Below are 20039 nucleotides of genomic sequence, written 5' to 3' on the forward strand. Positions count from 1 at the left end.
TTTCTCGTGCTCCCGCTCACTGGGCACAGTACAACTCCAAAAACTGCCATGAGCAGTTGCTTTTTTAATCTTCTGTCATGTAACTAAGTGAAATTGCTGCTTCTTTTCAGGCTTGTGCTCAGTGATTGGGCGCAGTCCAATCTGAAACCTGCCACAATGCTCTGCTTTTTAAAATCTTCAGCCACGTACCTAAGTGAAATCGCGACTTCTTCTCATGCTTCCGCTCACTGCTTGGTTGCATTCCTACTCTGAAAAGAGCTGCTTTTTAAAATCTTCAGCTGTGTACCTAAGTGAAATTGCTGCTTCTTTTCATGCCCCCACTTACTGTTTGGGTACAGTCCAACTCCAACAATTGCCGTGATTATCTGCTTTATTTAATCTTCAGCCATATACTTATGTGAAATTGCTACTTCTCATGCTCCTGCCCACAGATTGGTTGCAGTCCAACTCCAAAAACTGCCATGAAGTGCTGTTCTTCTAAATCTTCAGCTGCGTACCTAAGTGAAATTGCTGCTTGTTGCGCTCCCGCTCACTTTTTAGACGCATCCAACTCGAAAACTGCCGTGAATCACTGCTTTGTTTAATCTTCAGCCGCGTACCTAAGTGAAATTGCCTCTTCTTCTCTTGCTTCCGCCCAGTCCAATTCTGAAAGCTGCTATGAAGCACTGTTTTTTTAAATCTTCAGCTGCTTACTTAAAGTGAAATTGCCACTTCTCATGCTCCTGCTCACTGATTGGGAACAGTCCAATTTCAAAAACTGCTGTGAAGTGCTGCTTTTTAATATCTTCAGCCATGTATCTAAGTGAAATTGCCGCTTCTTCTTCTGCCCCTGCTCACTGATTGGGCACAATCCAATTCTTTTGCAATGTGTCACTTAGAAGATACTGTGGAAGAAGGTCTTGTGGTTGGATGAGATTAAATTGGAACTTTTTAGCCTCCACACTAAGCAGTACATGTGGCATTAATCTAATAGTGCGCATCAACCAGGTAACACCATCCCTACAGTAAAGTATGGTGGAGGAAGTACCATGCTATGGGGATGCTTTTCAACAGTAGACTGGAAATCTGGTCAGGATTGATGGGAAGATGAATACTGCTAAATACAGAGAGATCCTGGTCAAAAACCTGCTTGCCTCTGCAGGAAAGCTTAAACTGGAGAGGAATTTCATCTTTCAGCAGGACAATAACCCAAAGCACACTGCTGGAGCAACCATGGAATGGCTTCAAATTAAGAAAATTGATATCCTTGAGTGACCCAGTCAGAACCTTGAAAGGGGTTGCTGATATCTCTTGCAGAAAACACGATGACTTCACAGCTGCAGTTGCTCTGGATCACTGTCACAGTTCTACATCTTGGAGTCAGTCCTCGACGTCCCAGCCGACTCTCAAGGTTCTACCATGGTCTCCGCGTGATAACAGGCTCTCCTTCCATCCCACGGGAATGGCTAACCTGTCCTTCACCACTACTGTATTATGTATTGTATATTGTACTGCATACAAAAATCAAAACCCCTCTAAACTGGCTTGGAATTATCCCACTCCTGGTACCAAATTTTGTAGCCTGGTGAAAAATACACACACAGGACAACAAATACTTTTTTAGGTTTTCAATTCCTTTATCTGTTTTTGATGTCTTAATGCAGAAAGAGGGTATCAAAATAAAATCGACAAAATGAATTTAAAAAAACAGTTTCTGCTGTTACAATCTCAGTTTAATTTCGGTCCACGCCCTTGCTATGTATGCAGTATGAAAATAAATACAACAAAATATACAAAACCAATACGGTAGTGGCAAATTTTGGCATACACATGCTACTACTAGCAGTACATATACTACTACTACTGGCTGTAGCTGCGATAGGTGGTTCAGCTAAGTACTGAACAAAGGGGAATGAATGCTTTGAACTCTTCACATTTCAGGTTTTGAATGTTTAGTTTTTCATGCTTTTCAGTTTTTGGGCTGTGCTGTGGAAAAAGGAGCATGTGATTCACAAACAAAAATGTTAAGTTAAATTGGTCAGCATCTCTGGTTGTAATACTCATTTGGGTGAACAACAGGTTGTGGGCTGAATACTCTTTCAAGGCACTGTAGATGAGGTTATTTTGAAATACCATGGTTACTGATGTTTTGTTAATTTCTGCCTTATTTTGAAAAGTTGGCAATTTTGTAACTTTGCTTATCATGCAGAAAAAAGTACTTTTAAAGGAATCAGTATCTTATGGAGTACTTGGAACTAATTCATAATGTTATTTTAGAATATTAATACTGGCACTTTATCAAAAAAATACTTATCTCCTCCAGCATCACTTCATGTTCAGATTTCATGTTTATGAATAAATATTTCTGTGCTGAATTATTTAGAATATTATAAAACAAAACTAACGACTGTATCAAGCACCTTATCTTTTGGACATAAGCAAAGGATTAAGAATCTGGGTATGAACAATATGTTGAATATAATCTCCCTCAAGGAACCCAACTAAGAAATTTAATTTTATTATAGATTATTGCATGGCAATATGTGGCATGTATTGGAAGAAAATTTCTATAGATGTACCGTGGAGAGCATTCTGACAGGCTGCATCACTGTCTGGTATGGGAGGGGGGCTATTGCACAAGACTGAAAGAAACTTTAGAAATTTGTAAAATTAGTCAGCTCCATCTTGGGTAGTGGCCTCCTTAGTATCCAAGACATCTTCAAGGAGCAGTGCCTCAGAAAGGTGACGTCCATTATTAAGGACCCCCAATACCCAGGGCATGCCCTCTTCTCAATGTTACTGTCAGGGAGGAGGTACAGAAGCTCGAAGGCACATACTCAGTGACTCAGGAATTCAGTAAACATATACACACACACACACACACGATTTAATATACATGTATATACTTACTGTAATTGAATTACTTTTTTTCTTTCTTTATTATCATGTACTGCATTGTACTGCTGCTAAGTTAACAAATTTCACGCCACATGCCGGTAATAATAAACTTAATTCTGATTCTGAAATGCAACCATCCTTTGTTTTGATAAAGTGAACTGTAGGTTTATAGCATGAGTAGTACGGGAATTTCAACTAACGGAAATTACTTTTGTTATTGTCTCAAATGATTACACTGCACAGTTGAACCTTTTGTGTTAGATTGTCGCTAGGAACCTGGATACTTGATCTGAATTAAACTGAGGAATAGCTTGTTCCATTAGAGAAAGATTATAGTCAGGAATAACTGAACATTACATCTTTTAATTTTAAGAAATCAATAAAGGAGTGCACTCTATTGGACACTTGACCTCACAATCTACCTTGTCTGACATTACACCTTACTGACTTTTTGTACCACCCTTTTTCTGTACTCAAACACTTTATTCTGGACTGTGTTACTGTTTTACTTTGTACTCCCTCAATGCACTGCTGTAATAAATTAATCTGTATGGATGGTATGGAAAATAAGTTTTTCACTGTACCTCAGTACATGGGACATTAATAAGCCAATTTACCAATTTTCATCTGAATCATAATTTCCTGTCCTTTCCTCTAATCCAGGGGTTACCAACCTTTTTTATGCTATGAACCAATACCATTAACCAAGGGGTCCATGGACCCCAGGTTGGGGACCCCTGCTTTAAGGTTTAGCAAAATTGTTCTGTACTTAAAACTAACCTTTAATTTGGATTTATAGTGCATTTACTTCCAAATTGGTGAAATTGCAATATTTAAAAACAGAAAGGAATAATCAATGTGAGCAACACACACACACAATATCACAATGCTGGAAGAACTTAGTAGGCCAGGCGGCATCTAGGAAAAGAGTATAGTCGATATTTCGGACCAAAACCCTTCAGTGGGACTTGATTAGTGTGATGTGTCTGAACTCTAACCAAATAATGCTTTTCCTCCCAAATATTCACTTTTAGGCTAATTTGATATTAATCTTTTTGGCCTGTCATCTCTTGTGCATTACGTGAATAAAATCTGGTCCTGCAGAGAGCTTTTTAATGAAATTTTGTAAAACAATAAATGGTAAGATCTAAAAGAGATCATTCACTTCATTGCAAAGACCATGAATCATAGCAATTTCCCAAGCAGTAAATTACATATAAGAAACTAAAGCAAAATATATTTTCACTATGACCCAAGTTGTTTTTCAATTTTTTATTGTAAAATCATAGAATAAATTACTTATAAAATTAATTTTCAGTTTTCACTATCGAAACAATTTATCCCTTTAGAACTAGCACTCATTTCAATGCAATACACACAAAATGCTGGTGGAATGCAGCAGACCAGGCAGCATCTATAGGAAGAAGTACAGTTGACGTACAGAAACGTCGACTGTACTTCTTCCTATAGATGCTGCCCGGCCTGCTGTGTTCCACCAGCATTTTGTGCGTGTTGCTTGAATTTCCAGCATCTGCAGATTTCCTTGTGTTTGCATTTTTAAACTCATTTGAATGCTATGTCTTTTATTAAAAGATGTGTTTCTTAATTTCTTTGCAATTTAAGTAAAAGAAATGCTATGCAATGTGTTTTTTCTTGTGCATATACAATAGTGTTCAAAAATCTTAGGCATCCTCATTTTTTTATAGAAATGTGTTTATTTTTTGTCTTCTGCATTAGTGTGTCAGTAGAAAAGAGCTTATTTTTATAGTATTTTCAAATATTCATTTTCCAAAAAATTAAATGTTAGAGAATTTTTTTGTATTTCATTAAAGAAATTAACATATTAAGTAATAGAATAAAAATGTGCGTAAACCATTTAAACTGCCTACTCCCAGTGACCTTCAGTGGGACCGTAGCCCTCCATATGCCTACTATCCATATACCTATCCAAACTTCTCTTAAACATTGAAATCGAGCTTGCATCAACCACATGTGCTGGTGGCTAATTCCATATTCTCACAACCCTCTGAGTGAAGAAGTTTCCCCTCATGTTCCCCTTAACCTTTGATCACTGGTTGTAGTCCCATCCAATCTCAGTGGAAAAAGCCTGCTTGAATTTACTCTATCTATACCCCTCATAAGTTTGTATACCTCTATCAAATCTCCTCTCATCTTTTCCACGTGATTACCTACCCTTTTATTCTCTAGTTGCTGTCTTGAAGCCAGGTAGCAATTGATTTTGCTGCTTTTCCCAATTTTAAAAGTCTAGATAATTATGTATGGTGCATTACCATGGCCGACTCTATCTGTTACCTCTTCAAAAATGCATCAAACAATGTCTTCTCCTCTGAAATTCATTTTGAGTATTCATCATAATACATTTAGTTTTTAAAAGTTTTCCTTTTCTCTTGATGAGTAGGGATTCCATTATTTTTCCCATTTATGATGTTGAGCTCACAGGTCCATAACTCTCTGGGCATGTTCAATTCCCCTTCTTAAATATATGTGCTATGTTTTCTATTCATCAATCCTCTCGCACTTTTTTTCCAATGAATTTTTAAGAATGCTTGGTGATCCCTCTATCATTTCTTCTCTTGAATCTTTAAAATACATGGATGGTGTTATGTCCTCTGAGTTTTATGAATTTATTTTAAATATGCATTTTATCTGGTTTAAGTGTACTCATCTCATTATCCAGTGTAATATATAACTGTTTTATTTCTTGGCAAATACTTAAAAAAATAATTATGTACTATTTTTGCCATCCAGTTGTTGTTCCCTGTAGTGTTGTCTAATATATCTCTTCATGTCCCTATTTCCATTCAAATGTCCTTTTTCTTAAAAATGTGTCTGTGAAGTAATTTTCAAATTTGCCTTGTGTTCCTTGATGATTTAATTTCAGAGAATCTCTTTGTCTTCCTACTTCTTTTTATTTATTATTCATTTCCTCACATCTAGCAACATATTTTTTCTATTTTATTTTAGCATGACAATCTGAGGTTAGCTCTCTTGGCAATAGAGCTAAATTCTCACACTAACCTTTTGTCCTTCTTTGTTGCAGCTCAGTGTTTGGTGGGTTTGACCTCTTGCACAAGAAAACCAGTGACTTTTTTAACTTCTCTACATTTATATGACATATCAAAACAAATTTTGATTGGCTAGTTTATCTTTCATGACAGTACCCATAAATAGTCTCAGATTGGTGCACCTCAGGAGTGTGTGCTTAGCCCATTGTTCTACTCTCTATATACCTATGACTGTGTGGTTAGGCAAATCTAAAAAGTTGCCGATGATACAACCATTGTTGGTAGAATCTCAGGTGGTGGTGAGAGGGTGTACAGGAGCATGATATGCCAACTAGTGGAGTAGTGTCACAGCAACAACCTGGCACTCAACATCAGTAAGACACAGAGCTGATTGTGGACTTCCAGAAGGGTAAGACAAAGGAACATATACCAATCTTCATAGAGGGATCAGAAGTGGAGAGAGTGAGCAGTTTCAAGTTCCTGGGTGTCCAGATCTCTGAGGATCTAACCTGGTCCCAACATATCGATGCAGTTATAAAGGATGCAAGACAGTACCTATACTTCATTAGAAGCTTGAAGAGATTTGGTATGTCAGCAAATACACTCAAAAATTTCTATAAATGTACCATGAAGAGCATTCTGACAGGCTGCATCACTGTCTGGTATGGAAGGGCTACTGCACAGGACTGAAAGAAGCTGCAGAAGGTTGTAAATTTAGTCAGCTCCATCTTGGGTACTAACCTACAAAGTACCCAGGGAGCGGTGCCTCATAAAGGCAGCGTCCATTATTAAGGACCTCCAGCACCCAGGGCATGCCTTTTTCCTCACTGTTACCATCAGGTAGGAGGTACAGAAGCCTGAAGGCACACATTCAGTGATTCGGGAACAGCTTCTTCCCCTCTGCCATCAGATTCTTAAATGGACATTGAACCCTTAGACACTACCTCACTTTTTTAATATGTTATTTCTGTTTTTTTGCACAATTTTTAATCTATTCAATATATGTATACTATAATTGATTTACTTATTTGTTTATTATTATTTTTTTTCTTCTATATTATGTATTGTATTGAACCACTGCTACTAAGTTAACAATCTTCACGTCACATGCCGGTGATAAAACACCTGATTCTGAAATTCTGATTTGATGCGTGGTTGTAATGTTGAACAAGTGCAACTTGTGCACAGATTAACACTCACTAATACTTAATTGGATTGGTGTTTCAGCAGATTTACTCTGGGTAACTTCTCTCCCAATAAATATTGCTGGCAATTTGAAGTATGTGTTAACTGTAACCCAACTCTGTAATTTCAACATTATTGGGTATAATTTTGTAAGTCATGACTCTACTTTCACCGTGTTTTCTCTTTAAGCCAATACTTTTCAATATACTTAATAGTAGTTAAAGTCAAATAAAAATTATTATCAAAGCATGTATATGTTACCAAATTCTACCTTGACATTCATTTTCTTGCATGTAATTAAAGAAAAAATACAATAGCATTTTCATAAAACTAGAGATAAAGACTGACAAGCAACCAATGTGCAAAAAAAAACAAACTGAGCAAAATTTTAAAAATAATATTACTGAGAACATGAGTTTGAGTCCTTGAAAGAGAGCCTCAATTTTGTTATGTTAGTGTAGTTTCTGCCATTTCAACCTTGTGGATATATATACATTGTTTTTAAAAAATATCTTAAGTGTAATGCAAAACAGCAGTTGAAATAACTTAAATTTAAAATATAAGGGCTAAGTGTGCCTGTCTCACAAATATTTATAATTAATTGCTTTGTGTGTGTGTCTTGAGTAAAATGGATAATTTTTCCATCTGTTTTTCTTTACACATTATGAGAAACCATTTGCTCCATCATCAGCTGTCTATTTTTTCCACTTCCAGAGCTAAAATGGAAAAAGGCCACATTGACATCATTTGAGCTCAGCATTCTATATTGTTAATGCTAAGCTCTTGCCATTGAAGTGCACCACTGTGCAATTATTGTCAGCCTAAACCATGATCACAGCAGAAGCGTTACTGACGTGGCCATTTGTCTCCTTCAGCCCTTTTGTGTCAGAATGTAAATTTGGATGTCCATGAATAAAAGCTTGGTCAGCACACACCTGCTTTCTTTAAGCAGATATCATCTTGTGATAAAGTGTGTCAGCAATCCTGGTAGGAAAAGGACATCATTGGAATTTAACCATTTACCCACTACAACCAACATGATCTTAGAACCTTTAGATTGAAAGACATTCTGTAGATTTATCACTGGCGATATTAACCAATGGATGATCGTAGCATTCGGTACAGTTACAGTATCATTGAGAGTTTTGATTGTAATGGGTGGAGCAATGTTTTCCAATGTATTACAGGGTTAAAAAGGCCCCTTCTGTTTTTCACTCCAAATTAATAATTTTACTGAACAGGTTATCACTGGTGTTTGGTAGAGTATCTATTTAATAAGTCAATCAATATTACTCTTCATGGATTTGAATGTAAGTAAGAAAGGGCTAAGTATAAATTTTTTTGTTGGTTTCTGATGGACAAGTTGGGTTAAAATTGTTTCGTAAGATTATTTACTTGTACAATTTGAATGTTTTTTTTATCATTTCCTGCCTCCTGTTTTTTTCTTCACTTTTGATATTTACTTTTTTGCTTTTTTTTCTCTTACAGAAAAGCCAGAGCTGGTACAACGTAAGTCTTCCTGTTTAATATCTGTTTTCTTGTGTTAAATCATCTGTTGGATACAGATATTTCCATTTGACTCCTGTAAGTGATTTCATTCAATTCTAAATTTCTCTTCATCACACATGCCCACAAATTACCAGGCATTAGTATAATTGCTAATGAATAATTTAGATAGAATATATTGTAGAGACAGGTCAATAAAAGACCAATTGATTCTTTTTCCCAGAAATGTTAAGTCTTAGTCTTTTGTTTCAATTTTTGAGTCTGGCAGATTCCTGTTAGTTCCTTTGTGTTGTAAAGACATCTTGTTATGACAAGGAAAATCAAATACATTTGTTGAAATTGAGAGGATTTTTTTTTAACATATTCCCTCAGCAGCACCAGGTATAATAGTAAGGCACTATAGGGGAATGTCTTGAACATGATTGATCCTAGGATAGTATGGATAAAGCATAAAAATATATCAATAACCTTAAATACTTCAACTGATATGATGGTGCAATAATATGTCTCTCAATCAAATCCTGATTTCATCCATTTTCTTGGCTTAACTCAAACTCACAAATAGCATGGACACCGCCACTAGTAAAATATGAACAGCCATTCATACATCTATGTAGCTATACTCCACTAAGACTTCATTGCAGGGATTGTTTTGAACCAATCACTAGAACGTGATTGGTTCTAGTGAAAGTATTATTTTTTAAGGTATTACATTGTTATGGAATATTTTTGTCCCCTCTGTGGACCAGTATCAAATGTTCTTGTCACTTCAAGTTGTGGCCCTTGTTTATATTTCTGAATAATCCAAAGTCTGAAATAAAATTTAATAATTAATATTTACCACAATATACAGCTTCTTTTCAATAAAGACTATTTTTACAACAATTTCAAGAACTGAATTACAATCAGGAATGTCAATGGTGGATGCTGAAATGATGACATCACAATGCAAAAAATGCTAACTGGGTTTTTGCTTGCGCATGTTAGTAGAATGGTGAATGCTGAAATTAATTTTATTAATGCTTTGAGCAATCCAATGTTACATTTGCCAATTTTTATGGTTCACTATATTTTTCATTATAATGTTACATTACTTCAATACTGTAGAACTGGGTTTAGTTCTGCCTCCTTTCTGTTTTAGTGCATGTTACATAAATGATGTGGATGTTAAATTGCAATGAATATTTACTTCACTATATGAACATTTATCTTAAATATTTACAATTTTATAGTAATTAAAATGCTAATTAGAAATTGGAGAGAATATTCAGGTTGCAAGGCTAGTTTCTTAACCAGGATCATGTTTTGTATGTCTACACCCAGTTCATGAGAACATATCTGTTGCCGAAGTGCTATAATTTGATATGAATGTCTAGTAGCAGTTAAGATGGCAGACAAAGAGGATGCAAGATTATATCCTAACAATTGTTAATGGGTAAATGTCCAAAATTGTAAGAAAATTCTTCATTAGAGTGCAGATATTTGGAATTGTTTATAATAATAATTGGAAGAAATATGTTTATTGAGCACCTTGTGTTTGATAGAAACAGAGAGTGAAATAGAAGCTGGTCATATCAAATCTGATAGCTGAAATCAAGCTATGATATGGTTGCTTTGCTCTTGGAGACTAAAATTTCTTTAGAATCTATTAGTATTTGAGACTGATGTAACTGGAAGAACTATTGGGTTTTTATTTATGAAGATACATGGCTACTGCTTTTTGTCGAAGGATTCCTTATTTCTGCTCTCTTAATGGCTCCGAACTAGATGAGTTGGTGCATGTAAAATTGATAATATTTAGCAGATATTTATCATTTATATATAAAGCCAATCATATAATAATTACATACATTTCATTAAAAAGCTCCCACTGCTGTTGCTTGTGCATGGAGTCATGTTGATGGAATATTGTTTGGTTCCTTCTGGCTTTTCCACCTTCCCAAAACATTATGATAGTAGTGCCGCCTTAATTTCAATAGAAGGCAAAGACACAGCTGTTGGGTATTTGGTGCTTGACCCAGGAGATGAGCAGTGTGTTGTCACAATCTGCAGAGTAGTGCTTGAGGTGAATTGCCTTAAGAAGATGTAAAGCTGCAAGCCTGCTTTTTGTTGGAGATACATATGCAATAGCTATAGTCTTTAGGTGGCGCCAAAGTACTCATGTTGGAGATTCTGCCTTTGAGTCTGTCGTAACAATCAGTCTGCTGAAGGAACCCAGCAGGTCAAAGCAGTATCTGTGGGATGGCGGATGTTTCAGGTTGCAATGCTGCAATATGACTGAGAGTGGAGAGACAAGATAGCGAATGTAAAGAGGAGAAAGGGAGAGGTGAGACAGGATTCCAAGGTGATCATCTTTAGCCCTTTGTTGCCGTCACTTACCATCTCTCACCTCTATCACTTTTTCCACTTACCCCTGCTCCATCTGTCTGTCACTCCTCACCTGGATCCATCTGTCACTGGCTAGCTCTTGCTCCATACCGTCCCTTCACCCTTTTATACTGGCTATCTTTTTTCTGTGTTTCAGCCCAGGTGAAGGGTCTCTTAACTGTCCATTTCTCTCCATAGATTCTGCCTGATCCATTGAGTTCCTCCAGCATGTATGTTATTTATAGTAAAATAGGCACTTCCTCTGAGATCTGCGCAGAGAAGCAGACAGATTAGGGAAGAGTCAAGTAGGTCAGACATATAATTATGATGGGATGGGGTGGCTGGATAATCAATCAGTGATAGAGAACAGTCAAAGAATTGAGGTGGGAGCCAGATAATTGAGGTGCTGGTGGTAAACCACATGGTTGGTGCACATTGAGGCAGTCAGATGTGATTGGAGATGGGGGCTTAGAGTGGTGGGAAGGGTTGAAATCAAGCAGACATTGGAGTTTGGCATAGTGGAGCTGAAGATGTTGGCAGTGGTTGGGTGAGTCCAAATGATCAGAAATAATGGAAAGGCAATGAAGGAAGCTGGACACATTGGACCCTTGGACAGAAGCCCTGCAGGATAAAGCTCTTCAGTTAATAGCTAACAAAGCAATATTTCAAATAGGTGAAATAGTAACTTGCAAAATACCCAAGACTGAGAATCGCAGGTTGTGGAGATGAGGACTGATTACATGGCTCCACTTGTTCATGATTGCTTCCCCTTAAGACATGTCATTCTGTGATTTAAAAAAAAGTGAAAACTTGGAATCTTACCTACCCCCACATTTGCCAAGATTACCAGCTAAATTTTAGAATGGTATGATTCTATGATTTTATAAATGCAGGAGATTCTGCAGATGCTAGAAATCTTGAGCAACACACACAAAATGCTGGAGGAACTCAGCAATTCAATTTTCTTTGAACTTTGAAATGTTGACTGTTTATTCCCCTCCATAGATGCTGCCTGACTTGCTGAGTTCTTCCATTATTTTGTGTGGGCCTCTGCTTCACAATGGGTGAGATTAGATCAAGTTAATGAGTCAAATCTTCCTCGATGTGGCACATTATGTGGAATTGCCTCCCTTCATCTCACTGAACCTATTGCAAAGTAGGGCAAGATCTAAGTGCTGTAATATGAAAGCCTTGGGTGATGCTATCTTACCACAGCCTGCCACGCTTTTGTAACTCTTCCACCATCCAAAGCTTGTTTTTTTAACCTGAACAAAACAATACCTATCACCTGAAATTTTTTTTATTACCAAGGACTGTGATAACAAAAATTTCCTCACTGCAAATTTTACCATGGCACATTTTGTGTACACAACAAATTGTTTCATAACCTGGCATTTGGACCCTAATGCATTGAATGCTGTTGCAGTGTTAAACTCAAAATCATTTTAATCATTCTCTGACTTCTTGAGTGCAATCAAATCCTTTTTAATGAGACTTGAATACAGTTTGTTACCATGAAGTTTTCAGTAGCAACTCCTGTTGGTTAACATTAATTTATTTAATCCTTTATGGAAGTAAAAAGCTGGTATTTTTGTATAGAGTATGCCATTAATGTGGCTTTATATTCATAAAACTACACTGTGGGCAATCAAAACAGAAAATGTTGGAAATACTCAAAAGGTCAGAGACTGTTTGTACAGAGAGAGCATGTTGATGATCTTTAGTTAGATCTCTGATGCTACCTATCCTGCTGAGTATTTCCAGTAGGTTCAGTTTTCATCTTGTGTACTTTAGTGTACATCACTCATAGACCTATGGATTTAAAAGCCATAGAAGATATTACGACACAATTAATCCTGCAGTCAAAAATTCAGGGCTAACACAGCAGCACTTCTACACAGAAGAAAAACACAAACTTTTGGGCACTGAAAGAATATTTGATATCTTCAGCATTGTTCATCATTGATAAGGTGGGCTTGGTTGCACTATGCTTTCACTTTGTGTGAAAAATAAGGTTTGCTAAAGGCTGTGTTCGTGGTGGAGATGGAAATCATTGATACTTAGTGTGCCATCACTTCATTCAAAGTATTGGCTCATTAGCTGCATGTAGCTAAAATTGTTAATCAAACTGAAATCAAGTCTCTGTGGCCCCCCATTGCTGAATAAGTAACTAGACTCTTGCAAAACAAAATCTTGCAGCTGCTTCTCTATTCCCCTTCACAGCTCACTAGCATATCCCTGTTCATTCTCATAGAAACATAGAAAATAGGTGCAGGAGTAGGCCATTCGGCCCTTTGAGCCTGCACCGCCATTCAGTATGATCATGGCAGATCATCCAACTCAGAACCCTGTACCTGCTTTCTCTCCATACCCCCTGATCCCTTTAGCCACAAGGGCCATATCTAACTTCCTCTTAAATATAGCCAATGAACCGGCCTCAACTGTTTACTGTGGCAGAGAATTCCACAGATTCACCACTCTCTGTGTGAAGAAGTTTTTCCTCATCTCGGTCCTAAAAAGCTGCCCCTTTATCTTTAAACTGTGACCCCTCGTTCAGGACTTCCCCAACATCGGAAACAATCTTCCTGCATCTAGCCTGTCCAATCCCTTTAGAATTTTATACATTTCAATAAGATCCCTAAATAAGATCTTCTAAATTCCAGTGAGTATAAGCCTAGTCGATCCAGTCTTTCTTCATATGTAAGTCCTGCCATCCCAGGAATCAATCTGGTGAACCTTCTCTGTACTCCCTCTATGGCAAGAATGTCTTTCCTCAGATTAGGGGACCAAAACTGCACACAATATTCTAGGTGCGGTCTCACCAAGGCCTTGTACATCTGCAGTAGAACCTTCCTGCTCCTGTACTCAAATCCTTTTGCTATGAATGCCAACATACCATTTGCCTTTTTCACCGCTTGCTGTACCTGCATGCCCACCTTCAATGACTGGTGTACAATGACACCCAAATCTCGTTGCATCTCCCCTTTTCCTAATCAGCCACCATTCAGATAATAATCTGTTTTCCTGTTCTTGCAACCGAAGTGGATAACCTCACATTTATCCACATTAAATTGCATCTGCCATGAATTTGCCCACTCACCTAACCTATCCAAGTCACCTTGCATCCTCTTAGCATCCTCCTCACAACTAACACCGCCGCCCAGCTTTGTGTCATCTGCAAACTTGGAGATGCTGCATTTAATTCCCTCATCTAAATCATTAATATATATTGTAAACAACTGGTGTCCCAGCACTGAGCCTTGCGGTACCCCACTAGTCACTGACTGCCATTCTGAAAAGGTCCCGTTTACTCCCACTCTTTGCTTCCTGTCTGCCAACCAATTCTCTATCCACATCAATACCATACCCCCAATACCGTGTGCTTGAAGTTTGCACACTAATCTCCTGTGTGGGACCTTGTCAAAAGCAAAGCCTTTTGAAAATCTAAATATACCACATCCACTGGCTCTCCCATATCCACTCCACTAGTTACTTCTTCAAAAAATTCTATAAGATTCGTCAGACATGATTTTCCTTTCACAAATCCATGCTGACTTTGTCCGATGATTTCATCTCTTTCCAAATGTGCTGTTATCACATCTTTGATAACCGACTCTAGCATTTTCCCCACCACCAATGTCAGACTAACCAGTCTATAATTCCCCGGTTTCTCTCTCCCTCCTTTTTTAAAAAGTGGGGTTACATTAGCCACCCTCAAATCCTCAGGAACTAATCCAGAATCTAAAGAGTTTTGAAAAATTATCACTAATGCATCCACTATTTCTTGGGCTACTTCCTTAAGCACTCTGGGATGCAGACCATCTGGCCCTGGGGATTTATCTGCCTTTAATCCCTTCAATTTACCTAACACCACTTCCCTACTAACATGTATTTCCCTCAGTTCCTCCATCTCACTGGACCTTCAGTCCCTTACTATTTCTGGAAGATTATTTATGTCCTCCTTAGTGAAGACAGAACCAAAGTAGTTATTCAATTGGTCTGCCATGTCTTTGTTCCCTATGATCAATTCACCCGTTTCTGACTAAGAGACCTACATTTGTCTTGACCAATCTTTTTCTTTTCACGTATCTATAAAAGCTTTTACAGTCAGTTTTTATGTTCCCTGCCAGCGTTCTCTCATAATCTTTTTTCCCTTTCCTAATTAAGCCCTTTGTCCTCCTCTGCTGGTCTCTGAATTTCTCCCAGTCCTCAGGTGTGCCATTTTTTTTTTTTTTTGCTAATTTATATGTTTCTTCTTTGGACTAGATACTATCCCTAATTTCCCTTGTCAGCCACGGGTGCACTACCTTCCCTGGTTTATTCTTTTGCCAAACTGGGATGAACAATTGTTGTAGTTCATCCATGCGATCTTTAAATGCTTGCCATTGCATATCCACCGTCAACCCTTTAAGTATCATTTGCCAGTCTATCTTAGCTAATTCACGTCTCATACCTTCAAAGTTACTCTTCTTTAAGTTCAGAACCTTTGTTTCTGAATTAACTATGTCACTTTCCATCTTAAAGAAGAATTCCACCATATTATGGTCACTCTTACCCAAGGGGCCTCGCACGACAAGATTGCTAACTAACCCTTCCTCATTGCTCAATACTCAATCTAGAATGGCCGGCTCTCTAGTTGGTTCCTCAACATGTTGGTTCAGAGAACCATCCCGCATACATTCCAAGAAATCCTCTTCCTCAGCACCCTTAACAATTTGGTTCACCCAATCTATATGTAGATTGAAGTCACCCATTGTAACTACTGTTCCTTTATTGCACGCATTTCTAATTTCCTGTTTAATGCCACCCCCAACCTCACTACTACTGTTAGGTGGTCTGTACAACTCCCACCAGCGTTTTCTATCCCTTAGTGTTATGCAGCTCTACCCATATCGATTCCACATCCTCCAGGCTAATGTCCTTCCTTTCTATTGCGTTAATCTCCTCTCTAATCAGCTATGCTACCCCACCTCCTTTTCTTTCCTGTCTATCCCTCCTGAATATTGAATATCCCTGGATGTTGAGCTCCCATCCTTGGTCACCCTGGAGTCATGTTTCTGTGATCCCAACTGTATCATATTCATTAATAACTATCTGCACATTCAATTCATCCACCTTATTACGAATGCTCCTCGCATTGACACAAAAAGCCTTCAGGCTTGTTTTTACAATACTCTTAGCCCTTATACAATTATGTTGAAAAGTGGCTCTTTTTGCTTTTTGCCCTGGATTTGCCTGCCTGCCATTTTTACTTTTCACCTTACTACTTTTTGCTTCTACCCTCATTTTACACCCCTCTGTCTCTCTGCACTTGTTCCCATCCCCCTGCCACATTAGTTTAAAGCCTCCTGAACAGCAGGAGTAAACGCTCCCCCTAGGACATTGGTTCCAGTCCAGCCCAGGTGCAGACCGTCCTGTTTATACCAGTCCCCCAGAAATTTGAATCCCTCCCCCTTGCACCATTTTTCAAGCCACGTGTTCATCTGAAATATCCTCCTATTTCCACTCTGACTAGGATGTGGCACTGGTAGTAATCCAGAGATTATTACCTTTGTGGTCCTACTTTTTAGTTTATCTCCTAACTCCCTAAATTCACCTTGTAGGACCTCATCCCATTTTTAACCTATATCGTTGGTACCTATGTGCACCACGACCACTGGCTGTTCACCCTCCCATTCCAGAATGCCCTGCAGCTGCTCAGAGACATCCTTGACCCTTGCACCAAGGAAGCAACATACCACCCTGGAGTCTTGATTGCGGCCGCAGAAACGCCTATATTCCCCTTACAATCGAATCCCCTATCACTATAGCTCTCCCACTCCTTTTCCTTCCCTCCTGTGCCACAGAGCCACCCATGGTGCAGTGAACTCAGCTGCTGCTGCCTTCCCCTGAAGAGACATCTCCCCCAACAGTATCCAAAACAGTATATCTGTTTAGGAGGGAGATGACCTCAGGAGACTCCTGCACTACCTGCCTACTGCTACGCTGTCTAGTGGCCACCCCTTCCCTTTCTGCCTGTGTAGCCTTTACCTACGGTGTGGCCAACTCACTGAACATGCTATTCACAACTTTCTCAGCATCACGGATGCTCCAGTATGAATCCAATTGCAGCTCCAGACGCTCAATGCGGTCTGCCAGAAGCTGCAGTTGGACACACTTCCTGCACACGTAGTCGTCAGGGACACTGAAAGTATCCCTGATTTCCCACATGCTGCAGGATGAACAAACCACAGGGCCGATCTCAGCTGCCATGACCTACCCAATACTTGCCTCAACTTTTGAAACTTTCTCCTTTGAAAGGAACTTACCCGGCCTTACCTCACTTGGAATGATGTTCGTCCGCTGCCTCTCGAGTCAAAGCCTCAAATCTCCACTCCTTCACAGGCCACTCTGCTTGAGCTACCCCTCTATCTATTTGTTTGAGCTTTTCAAACTGCTTGGTCACCTGACCTTAATTGCCCAATCAGCTGCTTTCTGCTGAGTCTGAGCTATTCAAATCTTGATCGTCTAATCAACGGCTTTCTGCTGAGCTATTCAAATCTTGAATGACTTGATTGCACAGTCCAACTGCCAAAACTGCCAGAATCTCTTGAGTCAAAGCCTCAAATCTCCACTCCTTCACTGGCTCACTCACTCACTTGCCACTTTTCCCAGGATCTTGTACACCTAAAGATGTCTTAACTCCAAGCCTCCATCATCTGCCCAGCTATCGTCATTAGGTTTACTATAATGTAAGTTAATGTATCAGACCTTGATGTATAATTTACAATCACAAAATCACCAATCCCACGCACCTCCAATACCTGCTCCAACCATTCCACTAACTCCCAACAACCATTCTGCTAATTACCCATATTATACATCCTTCAGCTGATTCCCAGATTGACCCAAAGACACCAGTCCTTTCCAAGGTCCCTCTCACACTGGTTATGCCTGTCAAAAAGTTTGGTTGAGATTGCATTACACATGAGGAGATTTTCCCTATCCTTCTCCCCTACCCCAAAGCAGAGGCTGGATGCAGTTGCGAAGATCTGGTGAGTAAAAATTGAAAGGCCACCAGCACAATGAGTAGCAAGTAACTCCACCAATCTATCCACCTTCCATGTTCAAAGGAAAGTAAATGCTGTCAGTTATGGCAGTAACTGCAGGTCAGAGGATCAGGAGATTCAATCCATAATTTCATGTTCATGTTCATTGTTCACCCAGCGATCATTTGTAGTGACAAGCTAGTTAAGTGCAGTTAAATGGGTACTTTTGAGAAATAAATATCCTGTTCAGAGCCACGTCTGTAAGACCATAAGAAATGGAAGCAGAATTCTGCATTCGGCCCATTGAGTCTTCTCCACCATTCATTCATGGCTGATTTATTAACTCCCTCAACCCAATTCTCATGTCTTCTCTGTGACAGCATTTGTCATGGCTTAAGCCATGGTATATTCTACCATACCTATACTTCTCCCCTCTATCTATATACAGTATATCCTTATCTATCATGGCTTATAATTACAGAAGTGTACAGAAGAAAGATGAGTTCTTGTATTTCATATTGCAGGCTTAATTTAAATTTTAATACTTTATAAATGAGTTTGTGCAGCGAACTCAGATGAGTTGATTAGTGATGCACTGAAGAGTGGTGATGCTGATTAGTATAGTTTAAACAATAACATTGCTTTAATTTTAGTGCAGCTTGTTAAATCAATGTGTGATCTATCCCTTTCCGTACAATTAGGAATCAGATGAGAATGTAATTCAACCTTCTGGTAGTGCACTGTTAACATCTTCCTAGTAGTTTACAATTTGCTCAACCAGTTACAAATTAATGTGCTTAATGAGGATAATCTCATTGTACAAAAACATTTTCTTTCAGTAGCATTGTGAAGTATGTAGTGACTTTAAGCCTGAAAAATTCAGAAGTTGCAGCTGCATCATGGGCCCTTGGGGACAGCATTTCAGAATTAAACCCTTGACCCAGTGAATTGTTATGCTTAATAATTGTTGGCACTGTTATTCTCGTTTAGATGTATTTAGTAATGTGGCCTTTTGATACACTTCAACATGGACAAGCTAGCAAATAATAATAGTGCCACAGTCCTTAGTAATAAAGATCATTTTGCTTATCAAAGTATCAGGTAATTGGCTGCCTGATTTTTCATTGTCCTAATACTGCTCTGGATGAATCCTGGAGTGAGATAGAAAGGCTATAAGTTGGAGTTTTCTGCTTCTTTTGTCAGTCAGTAATTTTTTCCTTATTCTCCTCAATAGATGTAATACTGCAAGGCAATATGCATGGAAATGAAAGAATTGGGTCTTTTTGTATGGCTGTTCAGATGCCATTGCCATAGTCTCTAAGATGGCACCAAAGTTTACATGTTGGAGATTCTGCCTTTGAACCTGTTGCAAATGGAGCAGGACTAGGTTATTATGTCTCTCAAGAGTCCCTTAGTCTTTGATTGCGGCAACTCCCTGGTTGGTTTGCTGAAGGAGCTTTCACACTTTAATGCTCAGGACCAGCAAGACATCTTCACCCGAGATCTACACAAGAATTGTGCAAGTTGAAGCAGAGCAGGTAGGTTAGAGAGGTGATTGGGGTTGGAGGTATTCGATAATTAATGATAGAGACAGTTAAAGAACTGAGGTGAGAGTAAGATAATTAAGGTGCTGGGAGTAGATCAGATAGTTGTTGCAATGGAACATATGTAAGCAATCAGACCTGATTGGTGATGGGGCTCTGGGGTCAGGCAGATAATTGGGGAACAGGGTGGGCCAGTGTCCAGTATGGTGGAGCAGAAGATCTCAACAGTAAAGGTGCAAATGTAGACGATCAGAAATAATGAAAAAGATAAAGAAGGACTATGGTCACATTGGATTCTCAGATAGGATAAATTCCTTTAGCTAACAGGAATTTGGGTTACAATCTGGTGATTTTCAACATGGATCTGAACATAACCTTCCAAAGTAGTCAAATCTATGATCCATATTCCTTGGTGGTTTTACCTAATCAAAAGCTATGAATCTTGGTCTTGAAAATATCAGCATCTGAAGTGTTTTAGAAAATGAGCTCTGGAAGTGCATTATCAT

The 20039-nt window shown here is 38.6% G+C and overlaps 1 protein-coding gene across 21 annotated transcripts in view; it reads left to right on the top strand.

The window, feature by feature from the left end:
* The window catches only part of LOC132385195 (protein Aster-B-like), a 406923-nt gene that overhangs the window by 292443 nt on the left and 94441 nt on the right, over positions 1–20039 (top strand). For all 21 annotated transcript variants that reach the window (XM_059957077.1, XM_059957080.1, XM_059957083.1 and 18 more), the window contains one exon: positions 8577–8597. In XM_059957077.1, coding sequence (XP_059813060.1) covers positions 8577–8597 — 21 coding nt within the window. The remainder of the gene's footprint in view (positions 1–8576; positions 8598–20039) is intronic.

This window comes from Hypanus sabinus, chromosome X2 (assembly GCF_030144855.1).
Source record: "Hypanus sabinus isolate sHypSab1 chromosome X2, sHypSab1.hap1, whole genome shotgun sequence".
Taxonomy (NCBI): domain Eukaryota; kingdom Metazoa; phylum Chordata; class Chondrichthyes; order Myliobatiformes; family Dasyatidae; genus Hypanus; species Hypanus sabinus.